The sequence below is a fragment of the Lycorma delicatula genome, chromosome 1 (assembly GCF_047948215.1).
Source record: "Lycorma delicatula isolate Av1 chromosome 1, ASM4794821v1, whole genome shotgun sequence".
NCBI classification, from domain to species: domain Eukaryota; kingdom Metazoa; phylum Arthropoda; class Insecta; order Hemiptera; family Fulgoridae; genus Lycorma; species Lycorma delicatula.
This window is the reverse complement of record NC_134455.1, coordinates 143,799,341-143,817,323: the sequence shown is the minus strand read 5'-3', so window position 1 is coordinate 143,817,323 and position 17,983 is coordinate 143,799,341. Positions and strand designations below refer to the sequence as shown.

The window sequence follows — 17,983 nt, the reverse complement described above, 5'->3', positions numbered from 1 at the left end:
TTAACAACTACCATTGTATTAATAACAAGATAAGATTAGATGAGTTTAAGGTTCATATAATTCCATTCACTGCAAATACCTTTCCTGTTTACAAAAAAACTACCCTAACAATTAATGAATGAATTTAATACTGTCACTGTCAAAATACCAATAACTCGCTGAACAACTTCCTGTATTCATCCCTGTCCTCACTGGAATACTTGTGATGTCACTTCAATTGCATCAAACACACCCTGCAGCACTACATACTTAATCTCGCTTCTTATTGACTTTCCTCCTGGTCCGAGTAGTCTTATATACACTGGAATTGCAACATCTCTTAACTGTTGAAGCATGAGAATTATTATCTGTGCCCTTACATTTCCCCATAAATTCCTACTCTGGTCTGGTAACCTTCTCATCAAACAGCTGTTGGAGGTAAGCCATTGACAGTATTACAAAGAACGATTATTAAGCAGACCTGTTAGCCTAAGAAAAGAATCCCTTTTTAATATCCTTCTGGATTCTTTTCATAAATATTTTCTCATATTTTCTTCTTTGGCAGGAATTCGTTATTCAGGTCCAATATACTGGTCTTGTTACAATACATAATGCTGTCCAATAACGCTTGTCCTTAATATATTTTTATTTTGATTTTATTTTTTCAATTTTTGTTCACATTATAGTTAGTCCCAATATAGATTTACTTGTGTAGATATCGATTAGCTTACTATATACTATCCTCATTACTTCTGTTTTCTTAACTTCAACAGTTTTGCTAAATTCTGTCAAAAAGCTTCTAATTTTGAAATCATTTGTTGAATATTCTTTGCTTCCTCTCCTAATACCACCATGTTATCTACAAACCTTGTAGAATTTATTTTCATTCCTCCTCAAAATTCCTTCACCTTCTATAAAATTTTTCACCACTATCTTTAACATACATATTAAATAAAATAGTTGATAAGCAGCAGCCTTGTCTTACTCCCCTCCTAGGTTAAACTGTTAAATTTCAGCACGTTTTATTTTAATTTTTCTGATTCAAGTGTAATTTATTAATTAATCTTCTATCTTTCCAATCTACTCACTCTTTGGGTTGTTAATTTCCATTAGTTTACTATTCGACTCAGTATTTCCCATTCATACCATTAGTATTTCCTACTTAACACAGTCGTAAGCTTTCCCTATGTCTATAACGCACATCATTATGCTTTACCTTGTTCCATATACCTCTCACATTAGTTCTTATTAATCCAACTACAGTCCAAGTTCTTTATTAATATAACTTTAACTTTGTATTTTGTAAAAATCTTTTTAGCAAAATCATTTTTTCTCAGATAAAAAAAAGGTAAAAATTAATATAGAATATTAATGTTTGTTTATTAAGTAGTCAGGTCTATCTTCAAACCAATTTCTTCAACACTGTTCAGAATTTCTTTTGCATAACTGACTGTCATAAAAGTGATATATTTAACCTAATTTGGGTGTAAGTATGATGTATATATTTTTAATCTACTTAATTGTAACATAACCAAAAACAAGCACAATTTATAACTTTTTCATGATAAATTTATAGTTAATATAATCAATAAATTATTTTGCATGTAATCATTACTAAATACACACAAAAAAAAATCAATGGACATAAACTTATAACATAGCAGGATCTTACAATTTTCATAGCTAAAATTTTTAAATGTAATTAATTATTGCAATAAAACTTTGAGTCAGTATTTGATTAATTATATATTTATAGCAAAATACGTTTTTAATTCAAAACAGTAGTACACATAACATAAGATCAATTAAAAAAATTAAAACTTCAATTAACACTTGAAAAAATGAACTGGCACAGCTTATGAAACCAATCTAAGGCCAGAAAGTTTTGTTAATACAAATGACAACTAACCTGTTTATTCCATCAGAATGTAAATACTGGCGCACAAAAGCTATTTCATCTAACAGATGACTGTCATCTAAACAGAGGTTAAATAAGCTGGTATCGATAATGTTTAATTCTTGCTGATTATTAGTAGACTCCAACTGAGCTCTTAGTTTAGCCCAACTGTCTCTGTTCATAGTAGTAAGTATACCCAGAGGAAATTCTGCTTTATCCTCTTGTTTTAATATGTAACTAATAGAACTTTCTATAACACTTGGACTCACTATGTTTCCTGAAAAAATTGGATATGTCAGAATCACAAGATCAATTCATAAAATATTCCATCTATTCAAGAATAATTACACTGTACAATACAATGCTGCTAGCTCTTCGTGTAATTCTAGATAATATACAAAATGAACCTCCCTTTAGAAATCAGTAAACAATATTGATGGAGTATGGAAGCCTTTCATGTACAATATTTTCTTCAAATTCCTGAAAATACACTAATAACAAAAATAACAGTGTGGATGAAACAACTGTACACTACATATTCTTTAACTACAAACCTTTAATTAGTCTGATGGTTGTCATCTATTACATCATTTGTAAGTAAATATAATTATAAGAAACTAAACATTTTATAAGTTATAAAAATTTAATTTAAGATACTAGTGTGTAGTGATACAAACGTAACACAGATAAAAGTCAGAATCTGAGCAAGGGACAATCTGCCACATCACAATTTTGTAAAATAAATCTCATTCAATTAAGTTAATACCTTTTCAGCTTAAACAGAACATTTAAAATTAAAGAATCCATGGTCATCTAAATTCCTTTGTTAAGGAAAATTATAGATGTGTTTTTAATAACACTGATGATCTATACACTATTTAATTTTGTTCATTGTTTCACTTTTTACATTTAGCAAAGTACAATGTTTACAATATGCTGCTAGTTACCTTATTTTATTTATTAATATTTAATAGATAAGGAATTAAAAAACTCGTATAAAACATTGCTGAACATTAACTTGATGTATACCAATAAAACTATTAGTAGTAAATTGGAAAGAAAATTCCCACAGTTAAAAAGTAGTTTCTACAAGGTACAGTTCAAAAGTAAGGGACGAACGGTAACAAAATAAGAACAGTTGAAAAAATAAAAAATTTATTAAGGTTTCATAAACTTCCGTATTTACTTTATTTTTCTATATAATCACCACTTCATTCCAAACACTTATGATATCTTGAAACAGGCTTTATAAAAAAAAACTACTGTATAAAATTCTGCCAGCTGGGATTGTAGCCACTTTTGAACGGTGATTTTCAACTCTGCACTTCCCTCAAATCATTGAAGACGCGAGTCAGTTTTTGAGGTGTAGGATGAGACGGTAGTCACTGTGCACAAGATCAGGACTGTAATGATCAAAAATTTCCCACACAAGTTTTCCAACTGCTTCTGTTGTGCATGCAGCTGTGTGTAGGCATACATTATCATGAAGAACAATTTCTGATCTTAGCATTCCCAGTTGTCAGTTCCAAATGGCACAATACAGTTTAGAAAGTGTTACACAACAGATTTGTGATGCGATAATCAATGAAAAGCAATCAAAAGCATTTTTTGGTCCCAGAATAGAGCTGTCAGTCATTATTTTCATTCGAGACTGAGCTTGTTTGAATTTTTTCAGTTTAGGTGAACCAGAGTGACGCCACTGCATGGATTGTTGTTTCATCTCAGTATTGATGTACAAAATCCATGTTTTCATCGCCAGTGACAATATGGGAAAAAATTCATCTCTTTGCATATAAATGTGTCTCATTGCAGTAAACAAAATGTTATTAAAGTAGGATTTTAAAAAATTATCAAAAAACGGGAACAAAAATCCCCCATAATAATACAATTGATCTTTACTAAATTATATTAACACATCTTTCAAAAGAACAAATAAATTAATTTTTATTAAACAAGAAGAGGAAGAAGAAAATCATATTACTTCTAACGGAGGGATTCTCTAAACAAGACAGTGACTATACTAAATTATATTTTTAAAGTTCCAAATTTTTTTTAACTAGCATGCACCCGATGTCACTCATAGGATATAGAAAAGAGAATTTATACCTTAATCAGAAAATTTAAAATTCTTAAATGCTGTAAACACTCAAATCAAATTCATTAATTTCCAAGGCCCATTTAAAATGTATCCAACCTTTTATAACTAGAAAAAAAGCAGCTGGAAAAAAAGTAGCTTATTGAATAAGTACACTACTTATTAGAGTAGTGCAGTTAAGCTTGATGCAACATGCATCATATTTTTATAGCCTTGTTGGGGCAGTTGATCACTGCACCACAGTATTTGTTATTAATTATATTACATCCTTCACAATATTTTTTTTTATGTATGATGAGAAAAAATGCTGAACAATGCTTTGCACATCAGGCTTTGCTAAAAATATATGTAAGCTGCAAAAAACACTTGACATTAAAGCTATGAGGTTTACACAAATAAAGGAATGGTACATCCTGTTTAAAAAATATTTAAACATCAGTAAAGGTATTCAACAATCTGATACTCCATTTGATATTCTTTTTTATCAATGTGGACTGTACATCATGAATATACTTGAGAAGGTAAGAGAAGCAATTAATAACTGTTACTATGAAAAAGTTCCTCCTTGTCTTGGTGATATTTTTCAGGACTTCTTAAACATATGATTTTCTATCATTAGTTAAAACTTCCTTAAGTTTACCAAACCTTATTACATTCCATATATGAGCTGTGATTTCAGGTTATTTCATTAGATAAAACTGCCACTTAAAGATGTGTAATTTAAAACAGAGAGCACTATGAAAAACCTTTATAACATAGTGTATGAAGAAACAGGTCTTCTAGAAAATTATTTACAACTGGGAATAAAATTGGCTAAATATTTAATTGTAAAGAAATCACTTAAAACAGATAAGAATTAAACCAAAATGTAAGATAATTTGTTTTATCACCTAAAGGTCAGGTATTTTTTTGAACATAATTTGTAATTTAACATGCGGTCCTTGTTTCTTTAGAATTTTTTAACATCACTTATAAACACTACTTCTCTAAAGAATTTTCAAGGATTTAATTTAAATTTATTTTTAATTACCTATTCTTATTAATTTTTTATATTTATTAAATTACAAATGTGATCCAAATCTATTTTAATTATTTTTGTTATTATTTTCATTATATACAGTAAGTTGGTGATTCCAATGCCTATTGCCACACAGGCAGCCAAATGGCTTTCAGGAAAAAGCTCCCCCAGCAGTGACAACAACTTCTTTGGAGGGTAGATGAGCAGATAAAAGGTTAGGGATCTATTGTTCTAGGGGTAAGAAATTGCCCCCAAAGGCGGATTAGGCATGTACCTGGTTGAACACCATTAGGATGTAGATGGCAATGAGAAACCACTACATTAAGGATCTTGAAAGTTTCTCCAGTAACATATATGTATGACTTGTTCAATTTAAAATGTTCTGAAATTTCTATTCCCATAATTGGATCTCCAGAAGGGGATGAATTAACACTGAAACAAATAGATCAACAACAGAATTAGTAGCTGATAAAATACATTAGATCAGAGAATATGACCCTGTTGATCAGATACAGACATCAAGAGGTTCCTATTCAGCCAGTATGAAGTTTGGATCATCACACATAATAATAGTTAGAAAATTAAATGTAAAGACTATGTCTGAATCTGCTAAATAATTATAAATTAAAAAATAATAATAAATTATAAAGGCAATAATAACTGGAAACATAAAACGAATAAGAAATTTGGTATAATGGATGTACACAATATTGCCACATGGAATATTTGTGGTGGTGTGTCCTCTAAATAACCTGAATTATTAGATACCCTGGTGGAAAGGAAGATACATTGTCAAATATAAACAGGCTAGAAGAAGTTTGAGCAGACTGAGAGATGGAAAGAAGCTGGAACAGTTTAGTGCCTAAACTGTAAATGAGAAAAAAGAAGCAAACACTGCCTGTAGATAAAAAATATATAAGCCAAAGCTCAAGTAACTTAATCAATTCAAACAAAATAATTACGACTACCTGATAAAGCTATGTGTGTAAACGATAAACAAAAGGAAAAGATTAATAAGAGATGTCACACAGCATGTTGCTGAAACATCTATCAGATAAAGAAGCAGAATGAAAGATGAAACAGTGTCATTATCTAGGTCATTAATGAGATGATCAAATCACATTAATTACTTCACAATAATCTATATTTTTACAGACAGTTTTTGTCACTTAACATAAACTTTTATATTATATTAAAATTAAATAATTCTAAAGGTAAATTTAATTTCAAACAAGATTAATGTATCACATACCAGCAATATCAAGTACATCAAAAGTGTAAAAATGTCCTCCTTTCATGACAACTATATGGCGTTTTGTTGTATCTTGAAAAATTTTATCTTTACCAATTTGTGGAATTCTTGTAGAATTAAACAGACTATGATACTGAGACATATCTAAAGGAAAAGCCTGTAAAAGAACAATTTCTAATTTTAAAAAAAGACCTATTAATTATAACAACTCAGGCATTATAATGCAAATAAACATTTTAATGAAAATGATAAAAAAACATACATATATATCAAATAATTGGTTGATCGGGAAGGTTTTTGATGCTATGAATATTAGGTTTAAATTTTGGATAATCTGCAAATTTTTTAGATGCCTGTTAAAAATTCTATCGTAACCAGGTAAAATTCCAAAAGCTCTAATTTCATAATTCAATACTTAAAGAAATTCTATATTTATAGAAATATTTTTCTATAATCAGTCAGGACAATCAGATAATTTTAAAATTTTCTAAGCCTGTAAAATATATATATATTATTAATCTTCTTAATATACTGTTGAGATGTTCCATACCATTTCCAGCTGAGGTGAGACTGTAATATAATTCTTAGACATTTAATTAAACTGGTTCCTAAGATTAAAGGAGGACACTATCTAGAACAATTAATTAATCTACAGTCTACAGGTGGCAAACCCAGTACCATTTGCAAGAACTGCACGATTCTATCTTGTCAAGATGTAATTTTAACAAGTAATCTGCAAAGCCAATTAGATTATTATTGATAATGGAATAAGTTTTTCCAAGCAGTATCTGAAATAAAATGATAGAGGTATCATCAGTAAATCCTATTAGATTTGTGCTTTTGTTCATTCAGTTAGATGAAGAAAGCAACATAAGTAATATAAAAAAAATTGGTGAAACACTGAACCATGTAGCAAGCCATACTCAGTGTTTTGCTTCTTGGCATTATATATATATACTGAATATATGTATTATTTATTTTAACTGTTTACGTTCTATTTACTTGCATAATTTTTCAAATGATTCAGACTTTTCCTGTAATTCTTACAGTTCTTAAATCCGTATTACAATTCTGTGATTGAGCAAACTGAATAACTTCCCAAGAGATCATGAAATATTCTTAGAACCTTTTATTTTTCCTATACCACTGGTTTATTATCAGACATTAATTCTACAAAGGCATCATATCCTTTCGATATAAGTCTTTAAGCTTTCAGAATCTAAACAATTAGTATATTATTGTTTGTTTCTTAGAATGCTATTATTCTAAATTAAATAAATCTTTAAATGTTTTGGGTAATGCATTTAATAATTTAGTAATAAATCTATAATTACTGGCTACTGCTGATCATATTTAAATATTGGAATTATGAATGACATTCCAAGTCCATCTGAAAAAACTCCTCTGTCAATGCAAAAATTAAATAAAATAACCAGCGGCTTTTTAATGTAATCTATGAATATTAGGCACTAAATTATATTTCAGTTTATTAATCATTCTACCTACTTTCATGTCCTGTTATTTTAAATAAATTCAATGAGCTAAAGTTATTTAATATTTAAGGTAAATCTAACTGATAAGTCTGTTTGTATTTGGTAGCATCTACAAAGTAATGGTTAAATCAATTTCCAACTTCTCTAGGTCACTGATCTACACTTACTAGACTATCATTTACGCTTAGTGCTATGCACAGTAGGTTTTGTTTTTCCTTATCCCTGGTGTATATTTACAAGTTCCCAAAATTGTTTCGTTTACCTCCTGCTTGCTCAATTTCAAGTTTGAAAAGATTTCTTTACTTAGTTTTATTGTTTTCATTAATGTGTTTGTATATCTTTTGAAACAGTTAATTAGCCTAGTTTTAAAAGGTTGTTTTTCAATTTTTATCCCGGTTTGTCCCTTTTCCTAATGGATTTTACAATGACCTACACATCCAAGATTTTAACAATTTTAAATTTGATTAATTTCTTCTGTGGTTATTTAATTTTCTTCTTTTACAATGTTAAAATTGATATAAATTTTAATCATCACGTTTAACATTTTATATTCCAGTGTATGTCTTTTCAATTAATTTTTGTAGTCAGTAAGTGATTTAGTTATTCTTACACATCTATTTACCACTGTCCTATTAATTCCCTGCTACCAGAATTCTGTAATGATCTGCGACACAAATTACGTGAATCACACAGGTTACATGCATGTAACTTAAATCCATATTTAACTATATAAGTGGAAAGTCGATCCATATCTACTTGTTTTTTGTACACTTATAGGTTTGTTAATAAATTGTTAAAAGCTATTCAATCTAAGCATCACTGTATATAAATATTAATTTTATTTTTTTCGGGTGGGGGCAAAAAACATTTTTTATGTTATCGCCCAGAAAAAAATATATAAATATAAAATCTAATAAAACAAAATAAAACACACACTAGAAATTCAAAAACAAAATTAAAACTTAAATTAAAATATGAAATACAGAAAAAAAAAAAAAAAAACTAAAACATTAAATGAAATTGATAACAGTATAAAAAAAATTAAAAAAAACAACACTACTAAAAAGTATCTAAAATACCAACACTTTGAAAAAATAAAGACACCTGATCCAAAACTTCTCTGTCATTGCCCAGGATTTGACGATGTTCCTGAGCAATTTAAACTTGTGATGCAAGACTGCAAAACACATGCAATCCATAAGGATGTGGCGCACACTCAAGCGACAGTCGCAACACATGCATACTGGTACGTTTACTGCTGTCATCAGATACCCATGAGTAGCTCTCATATGTCCTATCTGCAATCAGCAGAGGGCTACTTCCTTATGATGAATTTTCCTGTATGAGGAATCCCATGAAAACACAGAACCTTTAATGTGCCGGAGTTTGTTATCTACTGTAGCCATCCAGTCATTACACGCGAAGAGAAAGTTTTACATAGCTAATAAAATCAGATGCAGTAACACGGATAATGAAGGATGGTTGACTACATGCATCTTTAGCAGAGCAATCCGCACATTCATTACCCGGAATCCCCACATGGCTAAAGATCCAGCAGAAATTCACTTGTGTGTTGTGAACTTGGTAATTCCATTGTAAATTTCGGTGACGATAGGGTGTCTGGAGTAAAAATTTTCTAAGGCTTGGAAAGCACTACAAATATAGATATGATGGTACTTAAGGTTAATGATATTCAAAGCGTTACTTATAGCGTATAATTCAGCAGTAAAGACACTCGTAATACCAGGTAGACCAAACATATAAGTTCGGTCATTAACAATAAATGTGCATCCAACGGTATCATTCTGTTTCAATCCATCTGCGTATACTATTGCATCAGGCTTTGTCTTGGAGAGAATATGGTAAAATATTTGCTGAAAGAAATTAGGTGATGCAGATTCTTTATTGTATATTGTGAGGTCAAACATAAAATTTAGGAGGTTGATTCTCCATGGAGGATATGTACACAGATATAATGGAAAAGTAGAAGGCGTAAAAACATTCAGAAGGTGCAGTAAATGTCGGGTACGAATACCTACAGGTGCAGTATAAAATGGACAGTCCTCACCTTCGAAAATAAGAACTTCCAAGGACTATGTCAAAAACCGGGTGATATGGCTGCCCTTAAGACGGGTAAAGTAAGATAATAAAACCTGGTTCCTTCTATCCCAAAGCAAAGGCTCACTGCAGTTAACAAGGATGCTTACGACAGGGCTTGATCTAAAGGCACCTGTAGCAAGCCGAAGAAAAGCATGATGTACAGCATCCTGCATTCTAAGCACAGTATTACGCGCTGAAGAGTAAGTGACAACCATAATCCAAATGGGAATGAAATAAGAAATAGTAAAAATACAAAATACATGACCGATTGGCACCCCAATTGATATTTTTAAGGACTCACAGCATATCTAAAAGTTTGGAATATCTTGTTTTTAATTTTTGATGTGTTTGACCCATGTAAGGCGGCTATCAAAAAAAAAACCTAAAAATCTGACATCAGTAGAGATAGAAATTAGCTATCATTCAAGGTTGTTGCCACTGCAGAAGATGAAAGGAGTTCCCCTTCATGAATAGATTGTTTTGGAAACCCACAAATCACGTATGTGACCCATCATTCAACAGACAAAGGTCCAAATCTTGTCTCACTCTGCTTACCATACTTCCTTGAGAGGGGCAGAAGGATGAGCCCCAGGAAACACGGTGGGCATTGAAGTCTCCTACATTAACGATGGCGATGAGATTTGACAGTTCTAGAGCATTGAAATCAGTTTGGTGAGAGTTACAAATTGGAGATATGCAATTTGAAGGGGGATAGAGACCTTCACAGCAACAACAGGATTAAGAGTAGCTAATGGTATCCTTATAGCCAACACTTCATTCCGCATGAAAATAGCAACACCACCAGTCTCCCTACTGTCTATTAGACAGTCGTATCTCTCACAGAAATAGCTTCTGAGTATTATTGCATCTCGTCGTAGATGCGTTTCTTGGAAGCACATGATTAGTGGTTCATTATGTGAGCGCCAAGACTCTAATATCCTCAATGTGGGACCAAAGACCCCTAACGTTCTACTGAATAATGTTCATACATAAAGGTGTAGTTATAGATACAGAATTTCAGGAAAATATATAAAAATTTAGTTGTATATGATCTGGTTTTTCTTTTTCATATTTTTAATCAAAAAGTTCAATTATGATTAAATTTAACTATAGTTAATTATAGTAACAGATTTTTTTTAATAATATGAAAAATTCAATTTTTGTAGCAATTATATCACCATTTGGAAGTAACATGCCACTGAAGCTTAAAGGCTTCTGATATAATGTCTTTCCACATTTTAATTTGTACCCATTATTTCAATTGTCAGTTTTTTTTTGTTCAGATAATGCATGAACATCATCATTACCTGTTTTAATCAAAAATGAACTTATTTTAACCCAACATGGTAATTTAAATGATTGAGACATTAGCAATATCTGCCATGCCCCTAGACAAATGCAGCCTGCACTTAATAAAAATAAATTGAAAAACAATAAGAAATACTTAGTATGCTCATTTTTTAATTAAAAAAAGATTAAAACTTGAATTTACATAATAAGATATATTATCACCTGAAAAAAATTTTCAGGTGAAAATTAAAACAAATACATTTTATATAACTTTCAGAAAATGTTTTTGTAATTTAGATGGTTATTTTTTATGTATTTTCATTTTATTTTTTGCTAAACTGCATCCTGCACAGGAAGCACAAAAATGCTTTTTCTAAAATAGGAGACAAACTTCTGTTTACCTGTTTATTTATGTTTCATATTTCAAAGTTTTTGTCAAATATTTAAATTTTATTCTTTTACATTTAACAAGTTCTAAGGTCCAAAAAGATATTTTTTTTTTTCAAGCAGAAAAGCACCACAAATATTTTCCTTAAAAAAAGTAGATATTTTCCATCACAGTTAAGATAACCCTCCCTACAAGTTTCATTAAGATTAGTTCAAACAGCTAATGAGTAACTGTGTGAAAAACAGGCCAACATAGATTAAACATGATTAATTAATGATTAGATTAAACATGATTAAATGAATAGATTAAACATGAAAAGAATAGATTAAACATGATTAAAAACATGATTAATTTTGAAGTACTGATTGATTTGATAAATATGACCACCAACATATTGTTTAATTTCTGTTTGTCTACATGTTATTTAAAACACATTATTTTCTTATTTCTTTGTTTTATACTGATCTGAAGTAGACTCTAAACAAGTAGACTCTACTTGTTTGTGACTTCAGATCAGTATAAAACAAAGAAATAAGAAAATAATGTGTTTTAAATAACATGTAGACAAACAGAAATTAAACAATATGTTGGTGGTCATATTTATCAAATCAATCAGTACTTCAAAATTAATCATGTTTTTACTTATATTTTATATTAAAAAAAGTACAAAGTTTCCTAGATTAAAGCTTCATATCTTTCAACTATCAATTGAAAGCTTCATTAAATTTGAAAGATTGTTTGGAAAGTATATTTACATATTTAGCTCTAACCCAGAAAAATGTTTAAAGGTGAGCAAATTAACAACACTACATACACATAGTGGAATATTCTTTGGATTAAAACAAGGAGAACAATGTGGATAGTCAAAGAAATGTGCAAGCCGTGGAATGAGAAACATTTAAAGAACATCATTTTGCAAAAAAAAAATGCAAGAACTTTTATAGCCAATAATACTTTACATTTGAAACAACAACGCCCGATTTTCAAGGAAAATACAACCCTGGGACTGTTACAGAAAAGTGATATTGACTTGTTTCTAAATCTAAATCATCATTTGGATTCCCTGAACTGAATGCAACTGAGCATACAAGGACTGTTTTCAAGGATGCTGTTGAATCCAGAGTCATAACCACGGTAGGACGCTTGCCATACTGGCTCATTTAGTCAAATGAAAAATTATAGTGTAGGCAAATATCAATAGGTTATAATAGTTTTGCTTGGCAAAAAAGCATGTTTGAATCACAGCAGGAGTGCTCTCTAGTGAATTTGAGTGGAGAGTTGATAGTTCAAGATCTGGAAGGTCTGTGGTAAAACTTGAAAATTATAAAATGTTCAAGACTGGATTTAGCAGGAAAGTTCTAGTACCTTCTGTTTCCGATTTAAGTGCTGCAATCAAAGCAAGTGAATCAGTTGAGTGAGCTGATGCATTTGAGCTAGTTCAGACCGCAATCCCGTAACAATAGGCAATCTAAAATGATATTGGAAACTTTTTTAGCATGAAAGGTAAGTATTTATATTATTTTCATTTGAGTCGATGAATCTAAAACCACCTAATTAAAGCAACCTAAAATGAGGAAATGTAAAGACAGTTTTTTTGTCTGTAATAATAGCGATTTTTATGTTGTATTTATTACTGAAATTTTAAGAAAAATCATACAATACTAAATAAGGAAATAACAAGTATAACACAGTCTAATAATTAAAAATAACGATTGAAAATTGTAATCAGCTACTTTTGCAGGAGTTCTGCTTAATTAGATGGTTTTGAATTTTGAAATGGTTGATATTGCAACTAGCTACTTCTGCTAGTTGCAAATGACAAAACACATTTGTAAAAAATATTAAAGGTTTATTAAAAAATACCATCATTCAATAATAAAAAAAAACATTAGAAGTTCAATAGCTAATAAATAGTGAATGGTTCAAAATTCATAACAGTCCAGTTATTGTTGTGATCAAGTTCAATGACTACGAAAGTTGCTATATTAAATACAACACAATCTTGACACAAAAGTTTCTAACCTCAAATCAGAACCATGTTGGTTCACATTAATTTCTGTGCACAGCCACAGCCTATTAGATTTGACCAATCCACCAGTTTCTTAAGTTTTTTTTATACTTATTCCACTAGTACACTTTTGTAGAAATTTAAAAAATGTACTTTTTTAAATTTGAAAAAATAACAATTAAATGGTTTTGAAACTCATCTACTCATATTTAGGTTTAAAACATTTTTCATGAACAAAAAAAATGTTTTACTTATTTTCAAAACCCTATAACTTTGTGAAAAATTATTGTATGGAGATGATAAAAAAACATTTTTAAGGCTGAAGTTTTTAGTACAGAGTCCTTTTAGAAGCTTAAATTCTTAGTTGCTTTTATTTATTGGGAAGTGTAGTAGTAGTTATTTCTTTTCTTTTCGGGAAATTGAAGAGGAAACAACCAGATTAAAGTGGTAGCAAAAGTGATAGCAGCAGAGAAGAGAAATTGAAGCAGAATGTTAGAGAAAAATCAAGTAGCTCTTCATTACCATCTGGTTCTGGTGTACAGGATCGGATCAAACGTATTTAGTATGACCACTGGCTTGGGTCATGGCTTGGACGTTCATTTAGTATGACCTCATCTCAAAAAATGGAAGTTTTAAAAAACTGTTGGTCACCAACTCAAAGTTATGATTTTGCTAAGGATGCTCTGCAATTAAAAAGAAAATTCAAATACAGCTGGTTGGCGAATTATGCTCCTTGGCTGGGGTATTCCAAGAAATTAGGGGTGTGTTGTGCATTTATTGCATGCTGTTTCCACCAACTAATAGGTATGTTGTTTCAGGTTCTTTCATAGTGAAGCCCTTTACTCACAATAAAGACTTGAATAAATTCATGAAACTTCACACATCATCTCAGTGGCCACAGCAGCAAAATGTTTTGTTGAAAATATACCTGTTGATGTACAGCTGATTTCTGTCCACCAACAAGAAATAGAACCCAACAAGAAAATTGTTGCATCAATAATTCCGACTGTGATGTTTGTGGTACACATGACCTACCTTTGAGGGGGAAAGAAAATCATGAAGGTGTTTTGAAGACTTGATCAAACTCAAAATTGATGCTAGTGAGGACATTTTAAAACAGCACATAAAAAAAGGTTACAAAAAATGCCACTTACTTGTCAACATGGATTCAAAATGAAATAATCAGCCTATGTGGCAACATCATTACAGAAAACATCACTACTGACATAAACAAAACATGTGTTTATAGTATTCTGGCAGACAAGAGCAGTGATATATTAGGGAAACAGCAACTTTCCATTGGAGTTAAATTTTTTTATAAAGAAAAGATGATGGTTTTTGAGGAATTCCTAGGTTTTGTAGAGTTGACTGACATGGATCCAAAATCTGTAGCATCTGCAATTAACAACTTTACAGAAAAGGTAGGTCTTGATCCAGAAAAGTGCATCAGACAAGGATACGATGGGTGTCCCAGTACGGCAGGAAAGGATGGTGGTGTCCAGAAAATTGTTTGAGAAAAGTATACAAGATTGTTATACTTTCACTTTAGTAGTCACAAACTAAAGTTAGTTGAAAACGGCTTAAACAAAATAGCAGTAATATGAAATATGGTCTCCACAATAAAAGAAATAAGATTCTTCCGAGAATTGGCCCTTCATCAAAAATGCATATCGAATATACCAATGCTCTGTGAGACCCACTGGTCTCAAAAAAACAAAAGTATCATCACATTCAAGAAACATTATGTTCAAATAGTTATGGCGCTTGAAAAACTATCAACAGATGGTAACAATGCAATGAGAAAAGCTGCTTTTCAAATGCATTGCGCTGCTACAAAATCAGAATTTATTGTTAGTGTTTGTCTCATAGTAAAGTATTCAGCATTCCTGCAACCAGTGGTAAATGTTCTTCAGTCAACAAGTGTGGACATACTTCAATGTGCAAATCACATAAAAAAAATTACAGACATCATGAGAAAGCACCACGGAAATGTGGCTGTTGTAAACGAAAGTGTTACAGTAAAGGCTGAAACAATAGCCAACCATCTTGGAACATATTTCAACATGCCACAAATCATAAATCAGCAGAAACATTGCACGAATCCACCAGCACAGACTTATAGCAAGTTTTGGAGAAGATCACTAATTATTCCATACATAAATTCATTAATAATGTCTTCAAAAAAGCGTTTTACTGAGACCTTGTCCGCATTTTGAAGTAATGTTTACTTTGCAACTTCACGTATAATGACGTATGAGGATTTAAAAAAAAAACTGCAAGTTTTTATAGTTACTATAATTTGAATGATTTCCTCAGTGAAGCTGAACTTTGGTACAATCAATGGAAAGGAAAAAACATGCCAAAAGCCAAACTGAAGGAGATAGAACTAGCTGCACTAGTTAAAGAAATCTAGTCATTCTACCCATCCCTAAAACAAGCACTACTTATCTCATTTGCACAGCTCTGCACAACATCCACTATTGAAAGATCCTTCAGCACCTCATGAAGGGTAAAAACTTGTTTACGGTCAACAATGACAGAAAATCAGCTTTTCAGTCTATGTATGATGAGTGTGCATAAAAAGAGTGTTCTATAAGCTAAAAATAAATTTGAGAAAGAAATTTTGTTAAGATTTAGTCAGAACTCTTGTAGGCTAGAGCTGAAATAAGATTTAGATAGGTTCAAATAGCATTGCAACTAATTACTTTTAGCGTTTTCAAACATTCAAATAAAACCATTTTTTAATAAAAAAATGTTATCTTATTTTTGCCCTCCCTGGAAAAATCCTGGCTATACTCATGGTTGGATTGTGATATTACCAGTTGATAACCACCAGTAATAAAACACCCTAACTTGATACCTCATGGCAGTTCATATGGTGTGGATATGGATGTTTTTGAAGATTTTCTACATTTCTATCCTAAAAGGTTCAATACCGTTCAGGAACATATTGCTAGATATGACTTGTACCAATTAAAATATATGCATGCAGGGTTACTAAAATTAAGTTAACAGCTTTTACAGTATCCTTTCTTTCATTATAAACTTTTAGACAAAGATTATGGACAACCCAGTGTCCATCATAAAAGACATTAACCAACATGGACATGAATGTTGAATTTAACCAATCCAACCAAATGGATTGGTTAAATTAAATAACTAATAAATTAATTGAATTAGATGTTGACATCAATTACATCTAACTTTAGTTGGATCAGTGAAGAATGTGTCTTGAGTTACAATTTGTGTTGTACATTTCCATATCAGAGGCTTCCTACCAAGTAAATTTTTTTTCATGAACTGAACAAATTTTGAGGCTTTTGTATGTTAGAATACAATAATTCTGGTAAAATTTATTAAGGCTTTCTCAAATAGTTAGTTTTTAATGAATGCAATTTTCTGTGCTAATAAATAAATAAATATATATATATATATTTATTTATTTAATATTAAATGAAATTTTTTAAACTACCAAAACACAGTAAATAGGTAAGTTAAACTTACCATATTAATTCCAAGAACTGATTTTCACAGGATCCTTAAGTTGGTATTTAATTCTAAAATTACATTAAAATATATTTTTATAATTTCTGGACAGCAGAATTTGCGAAGTCATCCATAATAAAATCAAAATTTATAAAACAGTTAACTATTTGAAAAAAATTCAAAATTCACAAATTATAAAAAAAATTTACTTTAATATATTTGTAGAATTAAATACCACCTGAAGATGCAGATCATGTGAAAATCAGTTCTTGAAATTAATAGGATAAATTTAACTTATCCATTTACTGTGTTTTGGGTGTTTAAATTTCATTTAATATTAAACTTTAATACCACAGTAGTCAATATGTCAATGAATTATTTGAATTTTCAAAAAAATTATGTGTGTATATATATATATATATATATATACAGTGTAAACCCACTATAACATGGTTATCAGGTGATTTATGTGCATCTGCATTGTAGGCTAACCTCATTATTTAGAAAGTAAATTTTAAATCACAAATGGGATCAATTAAAAAAATAGGCAAAAAAACAAGCAATAATGGTTTAATAGAAAAAGCCAATACAGTATAATGTGTACTTACATAGAAACAAATTAACTGCGGAAGATAAAATATTAATTCTTTGAATGTAAATTATTTTATAAAATAAGAAGTTATAATTTTTTGTTTCGCGGCTGTATGTATCTTCTTTATACTATATGACTTTACACTTTGTAAATGAAATAAATGACAATCATCACTATCACTTTGTTGTTCCATCCTTGTTATTAAACTATTTATATTTTCCAGAATGTCTTTTACTGAGGGTATAGACCTCTATGTAACAGTGACCTCTGCAACACCTTTCCCTCCTTCCTCCGACAAATTATCGTTAGGTTGTAGAACGGAGTTTACAATTTCTTCATCGGTCATGTAATGGGCAATGGATGTTTGACTATCTTCTTGAACCCA

General features: G+C 30.4%; 1 protein-coding gene across 3 annotated transcripts in view; it reads right to left on the bottom strand.

Moving 5' to 3' along the window:
* CPT2 (Carnitine palmitoyltransferase 2) overlaps positions 1 to 17,983 on the bottom strand; it is a 96,861-nt gene that overhangs the window by 39,417 nt on the left and 39,461 nt on the right. For all 3 annotated transcript variants that reach the window (XM_075363057.1, XM_075363076.1, XM_075363066.1), the window contains exons 6-7: positions 6,242 to 6,398; positions 1,889 to 2,153 (exon numbers count right to left, since the gene is read on the bottom strand). In XM_075363057.1, coding sequence (XP_075219172.1) covers positions 1,889 to 2,153; positions 6,242 to 6,398 — 422 coding nt within the window. The remainder of the gene's footprint in view (positions 1 to 1,888; positions 2,154 to 6,241; positions 6,399 to 17,983) is intronic.